Source organism: Harpegnathos saltator, unplaced genomic scaffold (genome assembly GCF_003227715.2).
Source record: "Harpegnathos saltator strain DR-91 unplaced genomic scaffold, Hsal_v8.6 scaffold684, whole genome shotgun sequence".
Taxonomy (NCBI): Eukaryota; Metazoa; Arthropoda; class Insecta; order Hymenoptera; family Formicidae; genus Harpegnathos; species Harpegnathos saltator.
In genome coordinates, this window is record NW_020230520.1 from 8,921 (window position 1) to 27,095 (window position 18,175).

An 18,175-nucleotide genomic window follows, 5' to 3' on the forward strand; every position below is an offset into this window, starting at 1 on the left:
CGCGCTCTCGCGGTCTCCTGTTTGTATATGTTATACCGCGCGCGCGACGCGGTATTGCTTTTGCTCGTTGCGCAAACGATAAACTTCCTCGAAAGTCGGACTGTCTCTGTCGATCACTTGCTGGCTGGCTGGCTCGCTCGCGTTCGAAAAGCGCCCGAGGCTGTAACTCGAGTCTCGCAGCGCATATTCGCCCGACGGCGAGCGACTGATCTCGCTTACGGAGAGATTAGATTCTTTGTCTTTGATCGAGAAGCAACGGCCTGAGAAGAATGGAGTAGAGTTTTTCAAACGTTGTGCGCGATTGTCACCTGAGAGAATGTGCGCTGAATGTTAGTTGGCTACTTGCCCCCTATGTGTAGTTGTTTACAAAATGTTCGTTTGACTGCTTACCCCCATTTGCTAATAACATCTCGCATCTATTCGTCTCGTCTCATTCCTTTTTTCTCTCTCATTTTCCTTTCTATTCAATATGCTGCACTCTATTTCCAGACGGTTGAGGTCTTTCTAGTGCGCAGTGTGAGTGTTGTGGTCAGCGATAGAGTGGACAAAGCGGGCTACACGAATTCTGAGAGGCATAAATGGGTTTGCGGCAGCGGGGGACCACGCTCGCTCAGAAGTGTAGAAGTCACAACGCCTACTCCTACACCCCCAACGCCGCTCTTCAGCTCTGAATGCCCCTCGTCCAACTCTGCTAATCTACGGGGTCAAACTACCCAGAGATCTGTAAGTAGATGAACGAATACATTGTCACGGTAAATAATGAAATGTACAAATCACTTGTGGTGATCGGGTAATAATTTTGTCTGTTTTATATTTCAATCTCGGACAGAAATCGCGGGTGGATGCAATGTTGGAACGTGCTCTGACACAGCCACAACAGTGTTCCGTGGATCTACTAGACAACGCCCAAAGTTGGGGTATTCCTATCTGGTCGACGGATAAACTTCTGACCTGGCTGGAAAAAATCTACGTGTCTTTTCATGAAAAATATAATTTGAAGCATCTGAAGCAAATCAATCAGTATAAGCCAGAGAAAGATTTGAAAGTTAAGAATCTGAAAGGATCGTACATCAAATTTGAATCCTTTCGCAGGTAAGCTATTGTATTACAATTGTACTGTAATATATTATACTCCAAACGTTCGAGTACACACGTCGTGCGTGTCTGCTTTCAGGAATACCAGACCCGTGTTCCTGGAATTATCAGCGTGGCCGACGTTAAACTTCGACGGTGATCCAGGCTCGTGTCCCTTCGACACGAAGAAGCAGGTGAAGCAGGCCGGCAGATTAATTGGCAGAGAAGTTAAAGAGAATAAGAAAAATATTGAATACATAAACAAGGAGGAGGTGCGTCGCAGCTGCTGTTACTATTACTACTACACGTGCAGTGGACGTTAATCGAGTCTTCTGTCGCGTTAAACGGACTGTCATAATTAATTTCTTCTTCATATTAGCAGAGTAAAGAAATGACTCGGAGACCCCGCGCCACTGCCGCACGTGCTCGTAGAACGGAACAGTTGGTCTCTGGTTACTGTGAGATTTGTAGTACTCGTTATGACGATCTGACGAAGCATGTGCAAACCGAGCAGCATGTAAACTTTGCGCGGAACGACGACAATTTTTTGTCCTTGGATAGGCTAATCAATGCAGGCGCTAATGTGGAAGCGTTCCTAAAACTGAATGGAACGAAGGATATAGAGTGAGTATATATGCGGGCAAAGAAAACTTTGCTTTTACTTGAACTTATCTGAGATCTATTGAGATTTATCCGTTAAGTTTCTCGAAAATATAAAAACATTTCTCATTTCGATGCGCGACCGTGCTGATACGATCCCTTAATTTCTTGCAGGAAAGACTGTAATTTGTTCCCCAATGAAGATAACAATCTTCACAATGTAGTACTGCCCGAAGAGAAGGTAACCAAAAACACCAAGACTTTAAGCAATTTTAGTGTCGATGAGATAAAAATGGTGCAGTGTAATGGTGCGCGCAGAAACCTTAATTTAAAGTTGAGCTCGCCGCACAATCTACGTGCTCGCGCGAAACACGAGAGCGGTCACCTCCTGAGGTCCAAGGGTAGCCCATGGCACGAGGTCGAAAAGAGCGAGAAGTTCTACGACAAGTTAGAAGGCTATACTATCAAGAAACGTTCTAAGGGCACTATCTGGATCGAAGAGGAGGATCCGGAGGACAAGTATGCGGAGGATATTATAAAGGAGCCCAAGCAGGAGGACTACAAGATCAAACCGTTTTCGAAGGACCTCGACGAGGTATATCACACTAATAATAAGGAAGATAATGTCAATAGTAAGCACAACACTGAGCCGCCGAATCTGCAACAAACAGTGGTGCATACACAAAACTGTATTATAAACTCGCGTCGTATATCGGAAGATGCGGACTATCTCAAAAGCAAGGACCACGACAAACGTAACGGTGACGAGAACTCTGGTCCTTTCGAGTGTACGATCAACGAGAATGACGTGGTGGAAAATAATTTTATCGTGAATATATCCATGTTGTGCAATGACGAGTCTTTTCACAGGGACAATTGTGCACTGCAAACGATGGATGCGAGAAAGTTTGCGGACGATACCGCACTCCTCGACACGACCGATATCGTCTGCAACGGGCATAGCAAGAACAGCCGCAAGCTTGACCACACGGTGGTGAAGCCGTTGCAGGGGGAAAACACTCGGTACGTGAAGTCCAAGCATCATCCACGAGCCGGTCGAAGAGGCGGCAGGAACATCAGAGGTCGGCACCGGTTATCGGTGGAGGAGCGTCTGATCGAAGACAATCGCGCTTATTACAAGGTCGAAGTACTGGGGAACAAGTTGCGATCAAGCGCGATACCAGGTAGCAATTCGCAGCATGCGACGTCCAAGGACGGTGATGACGAAGAGAAGAAGGAAGAGACACCGTCCAGCGAGAAGCCAGTGGTTGTTAGATTCAAGCGTGTGAGGAAGTCGGAATTGTCGCTACTCAGCGACGAGGCGGAGTCCTTTATGTTCGGCGAGCCGAAGCGGGACGATTCCAGTGACGTTAGTTACGGCGATCAGAGTAGTCTGCTACCGAGGGACACCGAGAGCGACATCAACGAGATGAATGTGTCACCGAGCTCACCGTTGATCTCCAGTTCGCCGGTGAAGCCGGAGGTCATCGAGGAAGATTCGCAGGACTCTGTGCATCTCGGTCGAGCGAGGAAGAGAAGACGCACGCAGGCTGAAGCGTTCATCAGAGATAACACCGACTACTACAAGTTCGAGACGCCGGGCAGCAGATTGAGGTATCAGGCTCCATTGACCGGCATCAAGGACGCTGTGGACGGTGGAGAACGCGCGAAAAAATCATCGGAGGCCAACAACAGAGCGGCTGCGCAGGCTTACTGCGACGACGTCGACAAGATTTATCCGTCCAAGCCGTCAGCAGAGATCGAGAAGATGCAGTTCTCCTTCGAGGCGATACCGCAATCCGAGCCGTGGTATCAAACGTACCAACGTCAAGACACGGGCGCGGAATATTGGCATTGTTTCAGCGAGAACGACTCGATGAAGCCATTTCTGCTGCCGTACGAGATCGAGAACTTCTCCGAGACCATGCTGAAGAACCTAAACAGTCGAATCGATGGTAAGAAGAGAGGTCGTGGACGCGGCGTGGGATGCGTCGGTCGCTCGCCTAGGAAGAGCCCGCGTTGTCACGCGTCTACGTTGGCCATCATGTCCACCATAATACGCAAGAGGGAGCAACAGCAACAGCCACCGTCGTCGACCCTGTACACGATAGAGGAGTCACCGATCGCCGCTAGATCACGCACGAACACACCTCGGCCGGAACAGAAGCAAGACGCGAAAAACCGAGCTTCGGAAGTCGACGAGGAGCTAAAGGAGATGGCGAGGACTATCGACGAGATGCTGAGCGCGAAGGGTATGACGGAGCTCGACGTCTCGTTCGAGCCGGACGAGCAGATGCAGACCGACTTCTACGAGTCCAACGTGCCAAAGGGCGCGCCGTCGAATCTGCTGGAGTTGCTCGATAACTGCCACGATGTCATCAACTGCCTGGAGAACTCGTCGTGCGCCAGCTCGGAATGCGGCGAGACGAATCCGGAGTGTCCGCTGAAGCGGCGGAAACGGCGGAAAAACCGAACTGGTTGGCCCGACAATAAGATGAAGAGGAAACTGCAGAGCAACAGCAGCAAGGTCCTGGCGGACACCGCTTATTGCGAGCGGAAGACGCTGTTGGACAAGAGGCTGTTCTCGGACAACGGACTGGCCAGCTCCATCGAGCGACGCACATTGATCGTGTCCAACGGATTGTCGGAAGAGACTGATCCTCGAGCGGCGGTCACCACGTCGAATAATATTTTGTTGAGCGGGGCGGAGAGGATCGGTGCGAACCCGAAGATCGACACGGATGCACCGATACTAGAGAACTGTGCTTCCACCGCGTCTCACAAACCGTGCCACGAGACGCTCACCAAGAGAGACACCAAGAGCATAGAGATCACCAGCGACACGGGGCTGCCAACGAGCACGGACAACAGCTACGCGGAGTTGTCGGTCTCGTCGGAAAACGACATTGTGACGGACAACAGGAAATGTTATCCGTCGATAAAGGAGTATCCGTACAGAAAAGAGCTGTCGGGTGTCGAGGAGATCTCCGAGAACGACCCGGGCAACGACGAGAATCAGCTGAGCGCATCCTACCGGAAAGACGTCGCCAACGCGTTGACGATCGCCGAGAGGAACTTCATCGCGAAGACGCCCATGAAGAAACGCGGTCAGCGCGAGCACACCGTTACGTCGGAGTTGGCTTGCACGGAGCTGCGCACGGAGATTGAGAATCACGACAATCTACTGACGTGCAGGAAGGACGCGGAATCCGGTATAGTAGTTCCTAGGAAGCACCACGGCAACGAGCTGTCACCGAAGCGGCAGCAGCAACGACGCAGTAACTCCGAGAACACCGACGGTCCAACGGACATGCCGTTGTTGGAGGAGCGCCATCACAGCGTCGGCGGCCTGTGCAGACGTAGACGCGTGGGATCACGGAAGCGCATCTACTCGAGAAAACGGCAATCGAGGCCGTCCGCCGCCGCGAACCTGTCGTCGTCCGATGTCGCGGCGACGATGTATGACGAGAATTGTAAAAAGGATTCCTACCTGAGTATTACGTGTAATAATAAGAAGCAGCAGCAGCAGACAACGGCCGCGACCGCCGCCGCGACCGTGGTACGCGCGGGCATGAAGCGCAAAAGCGAGGCTGTCTCGTCGGATTCCATCCAAGAGTCCTCCGACGTGGACTGCAGCGGTCCGCTGTCGGAGCGCGTTAGCCCGCCGGAGTTATCACCGGTCGAGCTGGAGCAGCGCCGTTCGAGCATCGATTTCCAACCGGTCGTGCGAATGATGAAGCTCGACGACCAGGTGGACATTGATCACAGCAGTATTCTGTCGGTGACGGTGGCGAGCAACAGACGGCTGAGAAGTTCCGGCACGTCGCGATCGAACACAGCTAAACCGGCGAAGAAGCGCCTCAAGTCCGGCCGCGGTCAGTTCGGACGGTGGCTGAAGAACAGCTGAAGACCCGAAGAATGATCGAGTGGGGAACTGTACTTCGGCTTAGGTCGACTTGTAATCGCGACTCGGTCTGGTGACTATGGCAAGGCCGTCGGTTCATACATCGTCGCCGTTGTGGTGTACATTGTGTATAAAAATATTATTTGTGTACGTAGAATAGTATTTAACATCACTGACACACACACACACACACACACATACACACACACATACACCATAGAATTCTCTCTATCCCTCTTCTTCTCCCCCCTCTCCCTTTCTCTGTCTATTTAGTGATACCGTTTTATTTAGTACCGTTTTTCCCGGTGATTAGTTTTAACGCTACCCGAGCGGTATCTTCTCCACATTCTATACGTTCGTTAGATGCGGTCCTTGTATTCTCGGAAACGGATGTTCTAGATTTATTTCTTTCTATTCGACTCATCGTTCTATCATCCTTCTCTATAATTTTCTCTCTTTTTTTACTTTAGTTTTCTCCTTTCTCATTAGACGAAAACTGTGTACCACTCGGAGATACAACAGAATCGTTTCGTTCGAACCACGATATATTTAAGATTGTTTCCACGTAGAATGTATTGTTTTAGAGTACGCAAGACTGCATACAGCTTTATGACAGTGTAATCATTTCTGTTATGATGCGCATTATGATGAATCGTTTGATTCTCTCAGCGGAACTATCTGAATACTTTATTTCAAGTAAACCTACTGTAAGCCTCATGAGTTCAGAAAGAGAAACAATTATTATTAAAGATATGAATTTTTCATTAAAATATGTCATTATATTTCCCTGCAACTCTACATGAAATGCTTTTAAATTGGATTGTGCATATGTTCCAGTTTAATATTTCATTTAGTTAATGGTGGAGACTTTGCTTCTCTTTTAAGGAAACATCTCATTTGATAACAAATTTAAGAGTATATTGTAATTAAATCAATTAAATGAACTTGAGTTTAATAATACGGAATATTATTGAATCACAATAAGCATTAATATTTGCCTATTGCCAGTGTACTTAAATGAAGAGTAAGAGGATTTTGTTTTTTGTAAAAAATTCAATTTATATTTCTAAAGAACTATAATAAATTCATATTCTAAGATGAAGCATAAAGCAACAAACGAGTTGTGTCATGTTAAGCCTTCGCGCTCCTGGAAGGCTTTCTTCATCTCTGCCAGTTTTTTCCTCTTGCACTCTTTGCATGCACGCTGTTTTTGCTGAATAGCACGTATCTGGGCTTCAATAGAATGTTCTTTGTTTAGTAAGTTATCGAGCTTTGTTACTAGAAGTTCACGCGCACGTTTTTGATTGTCCCACAAGCTTCGTGTTTCATGACATTTAACAACAATTCCAGTGGGTTTGTGCTTCAGTACTACTGCATTGTTTGTTTTGTTTGTTGCCTGACCACCTGGTCCACTACCTCGGACAAACTGTTCCTTCAGGTCAGCTTCTTCCAACTTGGGTAAGTTTGAGTAATCAAGATAACGTTTGTAAGATTTGCCACGAGTCTGTACATTCTTTTGTATCCAATTAGTTATGACACTTGATACAAAGAAATCGTTGCAGGTGAGCATTAGATGGATTCTACTGTGAGTCTTTAAATACATGGGTAACAATCTTGCCAACATAGTGTTTTATTTTTACATTAAATTTATTGACAATTGAGATATAATCTATACCACTTTCCGAGCTTCTAAGAATTTCAATCCTTTCTGTAAAAAGAAAAGAAATATTATTTATTTCTGGAAGACTAATTTAGGCGAAAAATTAAAATATGATAATTGTGATGCGAGAATATTTAATGTAGAGTTGCTAAAACCTAAAATATTGCAGAAATATAATTAATTTATTGGTTACAAATGCAGATTAAAACGAAGTATCTCATCAACTGCAGTTTATAGGTTAGGAACGATAAAAGATAAAAAATACTTGATGTATTGTCAGATGTCATATTTACCTTAAAATGAAAATCTATGGCTGTCTCGTCAGTTAGATTTTTATTAGTCTTGAAAACTTCACGTATTCTATATCGAAAATATTTCTTATCTGTAAATTTCAAATTTTGTCCGTACTTTAATATGTCCTTATAAAGCTTTAAGATTGCATTTCGGTTCATTGCGCTTTTTTGAAATTACTTTTAAAGCACTAGAATTGATAAAATATTATAAACGACAATTATATTTTAAAACGATGTTAAAGGGCAGTAAAATGATGAGTTTATTCTTACGAGCCACTTTATACACATGAACTTCTCCCACTGGTCCAAAGAAACATATAAAGTATTACATTTAGGAGAGAAATGTTATAATATCCATTGTTATTTTTATAGCGCATAAAATTTCAATGTAAAATCCATGGAGGTTTATTTATACGGAAAGTAAAAACATTTTTTTTTTAATAATAAAGATACACACATTTGAGAATAATCATTAAAAAAATATTTAAATTTTATTTAACTCGATATAACTTGATACTAAATAGAGGCAAAATTTTGATATTAATACGGTTAAAAAGTAAAGGTTTTAGTTGTAAAATACTTTATGTATTGTTTTAATAACATTAATATATGCTTAATAGCATTAATATATGGAAAACGTGTCCGATTAACCTTTTAGTCATACTATTGGAAAAATAGAAAGGCGACTGTCCTCATCGTTGGTCTGAAACCTCGTTAAAACAAGTGGCGGTTCGTAGTGGAGACGCTGGAACTAATTTACGTCACATTAAAAATTAACGGATCTAAAGTATACTAGATTTAGACCCGTTATTTTTCAAGAGGATGGGGCTTGATAAAATATGACTCGAGTCTTGATTAAAAAAGCACGTTTTAGCTGAGACTCGAATCACTAAATAACGGGTCTAAATCTTTCAATATATTTCGACCCGTTATTTAGTGGTTCGTCTCAGCTAAAATATGCTTTTTTATCCAAGATTCGAACCATTTTTAAGCCGAGATCCAAACCACTAAAAATAACGGGTCGAAAGTACTTTAGACGATTTAAACCCGTTATTTAGTGGTTCGAGTCTCAGCTAAAAACATATTTTTTAGCCAAAACTCAAACCAATTTTATTAATCTTGCTTTTCAAAAATAACGAGTCTAAATAGTCTGGTATACTTTAGACCTGTTAATCTTTAATCTGACGTGAATTACAAATCGAATTTTAAATTATGTTACAGAAAATAATGGAAGAGCAATATAAGAAATCAATATTTTATTTAAAAAAAAAAAACTGACGTATATAAAATATCCCAAATTTACAATATAATCTTGATTTACGTTTTTCACAGTCAAACACACGTAAGAAACGTTACAATTCTTGGAATTCCAACTCGTAGAGTTTATGTATGGTATCGTCCATTTCCATCTCCTTCGTAATTTCTGTTATCAGCTCGTCTACGAGCTTATTAGATATCCTACATAAATAAAGTCGTGTTATATATCGGGTAGTCGCAATTTAATTCATTATATTTACCAAGCTACAATGTCCCAGGGCTTATTCTGTGTATTGCTGGAGTACATTGGAATCGATTGCGTCAAACGCTGATATTCGCGTTTATACTTCAGAAAGTTCATTTCAGTTTCTTCAGAAACAACGAGTTCGATGTTGCTAAACGAGTCATCCGTTGTTCTTGTCCGTATCGTTTCCATCATCTGTTTCAATCATCGTTTCAATACAACATTTAGTTGTTTGTTTTTATATTACTTATATTGCGAACATACCTTCGCCTCAAAATCGGGCAGTTCTTTCAAGTTCTCGCAATTAACTTGACACGACATATCGCAATAGCGTGGTTCTTTCGATGCACTATCCATCGAGGATATACAAATCAGTCGCGTGTTCTGTTTACTCTTCTGCGTTTCATTCTGCGTTGTCCTTTGGAAGAAAAATATGTATTTTCGTCTGTGACAAAAAGTCACAAAATATATTCTGGACGAGATATAGCTTGATTTAATTGACTTGCTTGTTTGTTTTAATATTTTCACGGCTGCTATCCATGGAAGAGTGATGCACATTACAGCCTGTGCTCATGCTGATTTTCGAGTTCGTGCTCTTCGGCGACTGATACCTCTGCAGAAACTCCATCAACATTTTCGCAGAAGATGTTGATATTGGTTTCGCCTCTGATCCACTTTGCTGCGTGTAAACACATGTGTGGCGTTCACAATACATTTGAATTACTAAGATAATCGAATATGTTGCGGAATATAATGATTTCAAGCATATCATTTTATTTTACCTTGTTAGAAACAAAAGACATGAGGTCTGCTATAACTGGTACCAAATTGGATAAATGCTCCTCCGTGATCATTGTCACTCTTCTTATCAGTTCGTCATCATTATTCGTAGAAGTGGTTTTAACAATGTCTTCTATAGTTTCTGAATGTTCTACATTTTGCAGCTTGCCTGAAAATTTTCCTAGCGCTTTTGGCTGTCTCCTTGTGAGCATTGCATTATCTTGACTTTCTGGCAGCTCAAAATTACTATCCTATAATAATTATTAAATCTTAAAGATGATGAAAAAACTATATTATTGTTACAATTATCGTTAGTAGTAATTCGTGTACATTATCTGAATCTGCGAGTAACGTCATATCCACCATAGTTTTTATATCCTCTTCTTTTGCATATTTTGCTCTTTGCCTTCGAATTCCAGCTTGACTGGCATTCTCACTCGACATGGGTGTTATAGAACTGGGATATGGCTGATCTGCTGATATTGGTTCATCAGAAATTCTCTTAATATCTATCCTATTATATTTTTTATCATTCTGATGATAGTAATCTAAGAAGAAACGATAAACGCGGTATCAGCTGGAATCTTGCAAGATTAAATGTTATTTTTTTAAATTTAAGCAATTTTACATACTGGTCCTCCGTTTAAGATTACTTTTGGGAATTTTCGTATCCGCACTGTACATACTTAGACGATTAGGCAACTGTTTACGACCGATGCGCTTTTTATTGCTTGCTGAATGCGAAGTAAAGGATGCCATCGACGATGTCTTATTGCTGTCAAGCGGAAAATCATTATCTGAATGCAATTTTAACTTTAATAAAATGGCATTACATTTGCTTTCAATATCCTTTCCCTGTAATCGAAAAACGAACATAAATCTTTGATATTTTTGTTTTTCATTTTTTTAGAGTGTTTTTAGTTTCAAAATATACAACAACTATAAGATACAATGTATATTATGAATTTACATTGATAATAAAGGAATATTGTCGTTACCAGTGTCAGAATATCAGTATCTCCCGAGTCAAGATAATTCGTGTTTAAGTGAAGTCTATCGCACATGGTCTTCAGATCAATAACTACTTGAAGTATTTCTCTAAATTTGCCTGGATGACCTTTAAAAGTTGAACTAGGAATGTGTTTGCAGTAAGCGCTTAATGCATGCAGTAGTAATTGATGAGCGGCAAGTAGCTTATGCTCGATGGCATGCATATGAAGTCCTAGACTCCTCTGATTCGGTTTTACTCTCGCGCGTGGTGAAATAACGCACATATGCCTCTGGATGTCTTTGACGTATCTGTTAAGATCATACAAGTAATTTCTTGAGAATCGCACGACGAATTCTGCGACGCATTGCTGCCGCCTCTGTAGATCCTTAATGCCATCTGGCACTGGAATGTTTCCTAGTCGCAGTACAATTTCATCCAGCAGTTCACAGACCCTCCTTTGCATCGTTAAAATCTTCTGCATGATAAATGGATCTGGTCGTGCACAAATAGCTCCACCCACATCATTTCGACGCGTACTGATTTCAGGACTGGAGTTATACTCTGTACCATTGATTGTGTGAAGCAGCTGCTTCCGAGGTTGTTGTCTTTTTTGCCCTACTGCATGACTGGAGCAAGATTTTTTAGTATATGATTTGAAATTTTCAGTTTCTTGTTTCTTGTGGCGGGAGGAAATATTTTCTTCTTCAGGTATTGTAAGAAGCAGATTAGTGCTGCCTGTTCCAGTATCTCTCGTAATTGGTATTTTTTTTGCAGACTGATCCCTGATATTATTTACCTATTATTATACGAACTTTAGAGATATATTCACTATTTTCTCATAGAATTATTTTGATAGAAAGTTTACTTACTTCCGATCTTCTTTTTTGGACATTTTCAGCTTTATCATGTTCTTTTTTTGCTTCATCCAACAAAATATCTGTCTCTAGTCTTTTAAGTTCTTTATCTGCTTCTTTCATACCTTCATCCAATAGTTCCTTAATGCTTTGGATAGATGGATGAATGCTATTTTTTTTATATACTAAATTATGTAACTCTTGTTGCTTGACAAACGAAGCCCATATATTCTCTTCCTCCTCTCTGCATCTTTGTCTGCGTACATCCTTTACTATATACTTAAAGTGATTTGCAGGTACGTACTTTAACGCAAAGAAAACAAAGTGAATATTCTTTCTTAAAGCAGCAGCAAAAATATGGTAGAAACATAATGTAAATATAAAGGTGGAATGATGTGTTTTACAGATATATCCAAGATCAAATAAGTCTACCTTAAAATTGTAGTCATCATTTTCATCTTCGGAAAGAAACGAGTTTCTTGTCTCGTTGTCATTTAGGTAAACAGGTTCCTCAGTGTTCAAAAGAAATGACATTCTTTCTTGGTTATGTCTAATGTATTGAGGGGTTGTTGTGGTTACGTGCATTCATTCGCGTTTTCCCGGTCGTGCCATAAACGAGAGATATCAAAAGGGCAGCAGGTATAATTTTATAAAATAGAATATCGAGGCACACGTTTCTTTGAACGCGGCGAATGAAAAATATTGTCATAAGTTTTTCTCTCTCGGATCGGACTGAAATTAGTGATGTAAAATCGATATATCTTTTCCCGTCAGATTCTCGGAAGCAATTCGAGTATTCGAGACTATGCTCAAATGACGATGCATTAATTTTTTCAAAAACATACTCTACAAAATGCAGGCTGGCTCAGTCTAAAGTTTAAGAAACGGAAACAAATTAATAATAAAAAGGCTTACATTACACCTTGATCACTGATCATGTGTATATATATATATATATATATAATGTTATGAGATATATATATATATATATATACGCAAACCTGAATATTATCAGCTCATTTTCGGTGATTTGAATTTTAATTTGAAGCACGAGCTGGAATCGTGCACCCAATCTAGAATGCAATTAAATCGCATGGGAATAGTAATAATAAAAATCTCCGTCGCGCTGGTCACAAAACAAAAGATAAATATTAGAGTAAGGGTTGTTTTTATTGCGGTCTGTTTGGAGGCGACAGTAGTACCGACGATACCATCGGAAAAGGCGTGGGCGCGGCTGTGCGTGTCCGGATCAATACTCCCGCGGCCAAGGTTCGTAAACGCTGGGTTTACTTGTGACGAACGAGATGCGTCGTCGGTCGATGGTTCTCATCGCATATTTTCTTGCTGACTTTCCTGCTTGTCTGCATCGTCCTCACGTTAGTATAGAATCGTCATGATATTCACTTCTATTACTTTCCCTTTTCTGCCTCTCCTTCTCTCTATCTACCACTTCGATTAATACAGAATTAATTTAGACACGACTGACTCATCGCGTTGGAGTCGTTTATTAGGTTGAGAACATGTTGCGAAAAAATGGCGGACACAATTCACCGAGAAAAGCGCGCGAAACGCGAACATGTACGTAAAATTACGATAGAAATTCTTAATGACTTTCTTCGACAACACAAGAGCTCAGGTAGGAATTTAAATTGCGCGTTAAGCAGCTAATTTCGAGACGATTATTGTCGCGACTGTAAAATAAATCTTTTTATAGAGAGTTATGTGTAAAAAATTCAGATCTCCAAATTCGAAACGCGTCGTGTTGAAATGTCATCAGCCAATCGACGCGTGCAATAGAGTGACGTCATTATGCGCGCGCAGGACGTTCTTATTCAACCTTCGGATTTCGCTGCTCTCGTGATTTACTTCGCTTTTCGTCTCACGAACTCTCCGCAAGCTTAAATATACTCGGTAAGGCATTTTACCTCTAGCGTGAATTCGTTTTCTCCAATATCTTGACACGAATTTAAAGATTCGCAAACAACGCGTCAATGTATTCGTCTTGTTGTCGATTTTTCCTGCGATCGTTTCTTGGAACACGGTTAAAAGATTCACTTACATGGCGTTACAAGATTCGAAGGGAGTATTTTCGGATTCTGCAATTTTCAGCTGTTGCTTTTGCGAACGTCGTATGAACGGAACATGATAATCTTTACATTTGTAGCACGTTTAATTTAAAAATCAGTTTTTATACAAAGTGATCGAATTTATTAAATTAATGCTATTGGATTTTATTCGTTCTGCTTATTTTCCTTCATTAGTTACTTTGTAAGACTTAAAATGTCTATGATATCATTTTTCTAAATTTGTTTTTCAGAAAATGGAATAAGATTCTTGAGAGACATGAGGGATTGTTTCGCGATTAGATGCATATGGATGCTCAGGATTGTAAATTATACACATAAAATTTTGTTTTTCTCCTAGGTTGTCAATGGTAAAACGCATAAACATTGAGAAAGCTTCATTTTCATTAACGAGTTTGAATTGCGTGATTGCGTGACGTATGGTTCGAATGTGAGAAATTTTTTAAACCAGGTTGTGAATATAATAGAGACTGCAAGTAGGTGAAGGCAAAGCAATTAGAAGCTTACGTAGTTGGTGCTGACAACTTCAAAATGACATCTAAAGTATTAATGAAACTTCCAACGGTGCCCTTCCCTCAAGTGAGTAAATCTTAATTGAGCACTGAGAAGCTAAATATAATTTATAGCGATTTATAAAGTTTATCACACAATAATCATATTCTTTATATTAGAAAAAGTTCTACATTTCCAACTACATAGCTTATGTAGCTTATTTGATGGTTTGCTCTACAGGGGAAGAAGACAACACCTGATCTAGTTTCCTTGACTGAGAGAAACGATGGACATGCACAAGTCAGACACCAAGGATTGAATATAGATCGAGCAGCCCAACTTGAGCAGAATATGAAATTTTTACAAGAACAACATCAGGCAACTTTGATTGCTTTACATCAAGAAGTAGAGGCTTTGCGCCAGAGAAACAGAGGTAAGGAATATATTTGAATTATAGTTACTTTCTTTATGCACTTTGGTTCTAATTTGTTTTCCAAATACTTACAGATTTACAATTTCAATTGGTATTTTCCAAAAGAGCACATTGTGTGCCTAGCAGTCCTTCTTCGCCTGAAGATAATGGAAATGGGTTTGCGAAATCAAAGGTATTTATGACATTTCTTATAAACCAATCTGATAATAATTGAATTACTCTTTCACATATTCTCTTTTACTAAAATGTATCTGATAAATTATTTTCTTTACACTTACAGGGTAGCCCAGTATGTGTCAATATTACACCTCTCCAAGTGGAACTTTTGGAGAAAGATTTACAAGATATTAAGGTGTCACTGCAAGATGCAAAAACACATAACCAGTATTTGTCAAATATTATAGAACAACAAAAAAAGTCAGTATCTTCTATAGCAGAATATTATATACTAACAATAAGCTAAAATTTTCTCTTCTTGCAGAAGATTAGATATTACTGAAGACCAGAAAAGTAAACTCGAGGTGACGGATGTGGGAATCCAAGTCGGCGATCCAGTGCAAGCAAGCTTGGTCGTGCTTTTGGAAGAATCTTATGCAATGGTGAAACGGTTACACAAAGAAAATCTGGATCAGAAGAAGGAGATAGCTTCGTTGAGAGCAGCTTCTTCGGCAAACAACGGTGGTCCCAGCAGAGGTGGGCGTTCACGTGACGGTAACAACGGTCATCATAGCCGTGGTTCACCTACGGATTCGACGCAGGAACAGAGTTCTCGTAAATTTCCGCCGTTACCAATACCGAGTTATTGGCATCGCAGATCACCGAGGTATAGTAAACGAAGTTTTTATTAGAAACGTCAAAGTAATCAAGAAAGACGCCTCTTTTTTCAAGCATTTAATTGTTATATGTTAAACATCAAGTTATATACTTGATTTGCTTATGAATTATTACAGATACAGTACGAGTCGGCATGAAAAGCAGGATCATCAGGCGGATGCAGACACGACCGTTTTACCACAACTCCAGAACGGTAGCGTTAAATCAGAAGGAGCCAGTTCCGCCGAGCCACAGTCGTACCGATCATGCGAGTATCGCAATTATTCTCGCGACGGTGGTAATCGCAAGTATAGAGGACAAGCATCGCGAAGAGACAGCAATCACTATTACCACTCGCGTGACTTCAAAGACAGAAACTCCAAGGATCGCCCGAGAGACGCGGGCGATTCCGGTGAAGGGTCGAAAGACGTCAATAATTCTCGGAGGCAGTAGAGTCGTGAAGTATATCGTTGCCGATTTGTAGAAATCGCGAATGACGGCGAGCTTTAGTTATTCGCGTGTTGATGACGCGTAAAAGAGGCATCGGCGATTTCGATACAAGTTATGTAAAAGTTAACGATAAACGAGTGTGATCGATGTTTTCTTGTACACATTCTGGTGCTGATTAATCACGTCAGTTTCGTGCATATTGTAGCTTGTAATAGGATAGCGAAGATGAACGAACATAAGCTGTACGATTTTCGATGGAACACAATGTCTAGTCTGTATACCCAATTTTACCCGTTATAGGCTGCCATAAAGGAGTAATAGAGCTCGCGCTTTGTAGATGGATGATTATCAACAATATTTAGCGAAAGACTTTGATAGACAAGAAGACCTTTCCCTTCTTATGGACGACGGTTGAAACACGACCAAATAACTCACTAAATATTAGCTTTCCCGACTGACATTTGAATTGGACGGACTCGAGCTTAATACGCGTGCAGTGTTAAAAGATAATGCTGTCCATGCATATACGTGTGCGTGTATTACATTTTTTCTCGATGATGCAGCATCGAAGAGGAGATTCTAAGTGAAATCTAGTCATTTTCATGTATTCCATTCTTAAAACAGCAAATCGTTGAACGATCTTGCTATTGATATATATATATATATACACACACACACATATATATATATATACATATGTATACATACATGTATGTATGTTATATATATATGTGTGTGTGTGTATACACATACGCGTACACATCATCACACATATACATATATACATACATATACATACATATATATATATATATATACACATATACACAGATATAGATATAGAATACATATGTATATATTCTTATATTTTTTTATTGATTTTACGCATCTCTATTTAGTCTATATCGTTGATATATATTTTGTTGCACATGTAAGATACATCATACTTCCAGAGAAAACACATTATTTAATTTTGATGAGACGCGTCCTAAGTTTTTTTTTTCATAAAAATAAACGAGATTCTTCCTTAATTGTAAATTTCATTCTATTTTTCCGAGTTTCCTCCTATCTTTTTCTCTACATACTTTGGTTGAATGAAAGTTAAGAAGCGGGTCTTGTTTGCTCCAATTATGAGATTTTAAAATTATTTTCGTTTCTATTTACGTTTGAAATAAATCCTTGAATTTGAAACATAGCGAGACTCTACGTGGCATTATCAGATTTCTTCATCTTAGGAATTTGCAGATTACTCGATGGAATAACGTGAGAAAAATTTTCACATTATTAATCACAGATTACGATATGATATACAGGAAAATACTTTATAATTATATAAAATCTTGTACGCTTAAATGGATGAATCATTAAAATTATACGATACATGTAAAAATTGTTAAGTAATCTATTCTTCAAAAGACCTTTTTCGCGATACTATAATAATAAACATTTTATGCATCTATCTCCCTCTCCTCGTGTACGTAAAATAAAATAATTCTTTCTCTTTTCCGAAAAAGTTTATTATAAAATATATTATACCTTAATTAAGTACATATCCAACACTACATACGTAAACAATCTCTTTGTGTGTACATATATATATATACACATATACATATATATACACACTTTTCTTATATATATATGCAACAACTACAAACACGGTCGAAAAGATGCGAGCTGACCGTGCTGACATAAAAGAGTATGCGGAAAACACGAAAAACTTACCCTATAAATAAAGAGGAAGGCTCTTCAGGGCAACCTATATGTCGAATTTAACAAACTTCGCGTTCTTGGTTAAAATTAAACTATACCGATATATAACTATTACCGGTGTGTAAAGGAACAACGCTGAACGTATATTTGAGCGTTGTAATATTTACATCCCTAAAGCGTACAGGACGTAACGAGAAAAACGAGGAAAACTCTTTATGAACTTTACGTTCATGCGTTATAGTTGAATGTGTCAAACAGTCAACGTGCTATCATTCGTGATCCTGTAAGCTTTACGTTTATTACATCACAACCACAAACGTAAAATTAAGTGAAACAATATATGGTCGACCGAGGATACCGCGAACTAAAACGCATGCGATCAATTATCAGTCCATTGAGAAATGAAGTAGCAGGTAGTTTGATCGATAATGTAATGACTGCATAGGACTTGATAGTGAGACTGTATTCTCTTCCTGCACAATCAATGGGGGCTGCATTCAAATTGATAAAACGGATGAAAAAAAACTCCTCGA

General features: G+C 40.1%; 5 protein-coding genes across 10 annotated transcripts; 2 read left to right on the forward strand and 3 right to left on the reverse strand.

Moving 5' to 3' along the window:
* Positions 1-489: 489 nt before the first annotated feature.
* Positions 490-6,327, forward strand: LOC105188490 (uncharacterized; the record flags this gene model as incomplete). Its single annotated transcript, XM_025305243.1, has 5 exons — positions 490-723; positions 830-1,092; positions 1,175-1,346; positions 1,454-1,698; positions 1,849-6,327. Coding segments are annotated over 5 exons (4,647 nt in total), but the record flags the coding sequence as incomplete, so codon positions are not given.
* A 315-nt stretch (positions 6,328-6,642) lies between these two features.
* Positions 6,643-7,233, reverse strand: LOC105188488 (probable peptide chain release factor C12orf65 homolog, mitochondrial). Its single transcript, XM_011149982.3, has one exon. The coding sequence runs from the start codon at positions 7,200-7,202 to the stop codon at positions 6,705-6,707; it is 498 nt and encodes a 165-aa protein (XP_011148284.1). The 5' UTR covers positions 7,203-7,233; the 3' UTR covers positions 6,643-6,704.
* Positions 7,135-8,266, reverse strand: LOC105188489 (MIEF1 upstream open reading frame protein). 2 transcript variants are annotated; one of them, XM_011149984.2, is made up of 4 exons: positions 8,183-8,266; positions 7,802-7,831; positions 7,532-7,719; positions 7,135-7,286 (listed from the first exon to the last, which is right to left on the reverse strand). In XM_011149984.2, the coding sequence occupies exons 3-4, from the start codon at positions 7,688-7,690 to the stop codon at positions 7,248-7,250; spliced, it is 198 nt and encodes a 65-aa protein (XP_011148286.1). In that variant the 5' UTR covers positions 7,691-7,719; positions 7,802-7,831; positions 8,183-8,266; the 3' UTR covers positions 7,135-7,247. The 2 variants fall into 2 exon arrangements, with proteins under 2 accessions (XP_011148286.1, XP_011148285.1); XM_011149983.3 differs by lacking the exon at positions 8,183-8,266 and having other exon boundaries at positions 7,802-7,984.
* A 504-nt stretch (positions 8,267-8,770) lies between these two features.
* LOC105188487 (uncharacterized) lies at positions 8,771-12,918 on the reverse strand. Of its 4 annotated transcripts, none has more exons than XM_025305248.1 (11): positions 12,869-12,918; positions 12,090-12,207; positions 11,673-11,960; positions 10,811-11,599; positions 10,445-10,667; positions 10,143-10,360; positions 9,815-10,063; positions 9,539-9,711; positions 9,297-9,450; positions 9,049-9,227; positions 8,771-8,989 (listed from the first exon to the last, which is right to left on the reverse strand). In XM_025305248.1, the coding sequence occupies exons 2-11, from the start codon at positions 12,189-12,191 to the stop codon at positions 8,884-8,886; spliced, it is 2,481 nt and encodes an 826-aa protein (XP_025161033.1). In that variant the 5' UTR covers positions 12,192-12,207; positions 12,869-12,918; the 3' UTR covers positions 8,771-8,883. The 4 variants fall into 4 exon arrangements, with proteins under 4 accessions (XP_025161033.1, XP_025161032.1, XP_019699356.1 ...); XM_025305247.1 differs by lacking the exon at positions 12,869-12,918 and adding an exon at positions 12,659-12,849; XM_019843797.2 differs by lacking the exon at positions 12,869-12,918 and having other exon boundaries at positions 12,090-12,286.
* Positions 12,919-12,944: 26 nt separating this feature from the next.
* LOC105188486 (uncharacterized) lies at positions 12,945-16,622 on the forward strand. 2 transcript variants are annotated; one of them, XM_019843799.2, is made up of 7 exons: positions 12,945-13,033; positions 14,082-14,320; positions 14,474-14,666; positions 14,741-14,838; positions 14,947-15,083; positions 15,148-15,489; positions 15,617-16,622. In XM_019843799.2, the coding sequence occupies exons 2-7, from the start codon at positions 14,273-14,275 to the stop codon at positions 15,930-15,932; spliced, it is 1,134 nt and encodes a 377-aa protein (XP_019699358.1). In that variant the 5' UTR covers positions 12,945-13,033; positions 14,082-14,272; the 3' UTR covers positions 15,933-16,622. The 2 variants fall into 2 exon arrangements, with proteins under 2 accessions (XP_019699358.1, XP_011148281.1); XM_011149979.3 differs by lacking the exon at positions 12,945-13,033 and adding an exon at positions 13,398-13,568.
* The last annotated feature ends 1,553 nt before the right edge of the window (positions 16,623-18,175 follow it).

Coding starts and splice junctions, on each gene's coding strand:
- LOC105188488 (XM_011149982.3), bottom strand. CDS start 7,202: ATGTTGGCAAGATTGTTACCCATGTATTTAAAGACTCACAGTAGAATC.
- LOC105188489 (XM_011149984.2), bottom strand. CDS start 7,690: ATGAACCGAAATGCAATCTTAAAGCTTTATAAGGACATATTAAAGTAC. Junction 7,287..7,531: donor CCATAGATTTTCATTTTAAG/GTAAATATGACA, acceptor TTCTTTTTACAG/AAAGGATTGAAATTCTTAGA.
- LOC105188486 (XM_019843799.2), top strand. CDS start 14,273: ATGACATCTAAAGTATTAATGAAACTTCCAACGGTGCCCTTCCCTCAA. Junction 14,667..14,740: donor TTTGCGCCAGAGAAACAGAG/GTAAGGAATATA, acceptor AAATACTTACAG/ATTTACAATTTCAATTGGTA. Junction 15,490..15,616: donor TGGCATCGCAGATCACCGAG/GTATAGTAAACG, acceptor GAATTATTACAG/ATACAGTACGAGTCGGCATG.
- LOC105188487 (XM_019843797.2), bottom strand. CDS start 12,242: ATGCACGTAACCACAACAACCCCTCAATACATTAGACATAACCAAGAA. Junction 10,361..10,444: donor TAATCTTAAACGGAGGACCA/GTATGTAAAATT, acceptor GTTTCTTCTTAG/ATTACTATCATCAGAATGAT. Junction 9,451..9,538: donor GAAAATATTAAAACAAACAA/GCAAGTCAATTA, acceptor TTTCTTCCAAAG/GACAACGCAGAATGAAACGC.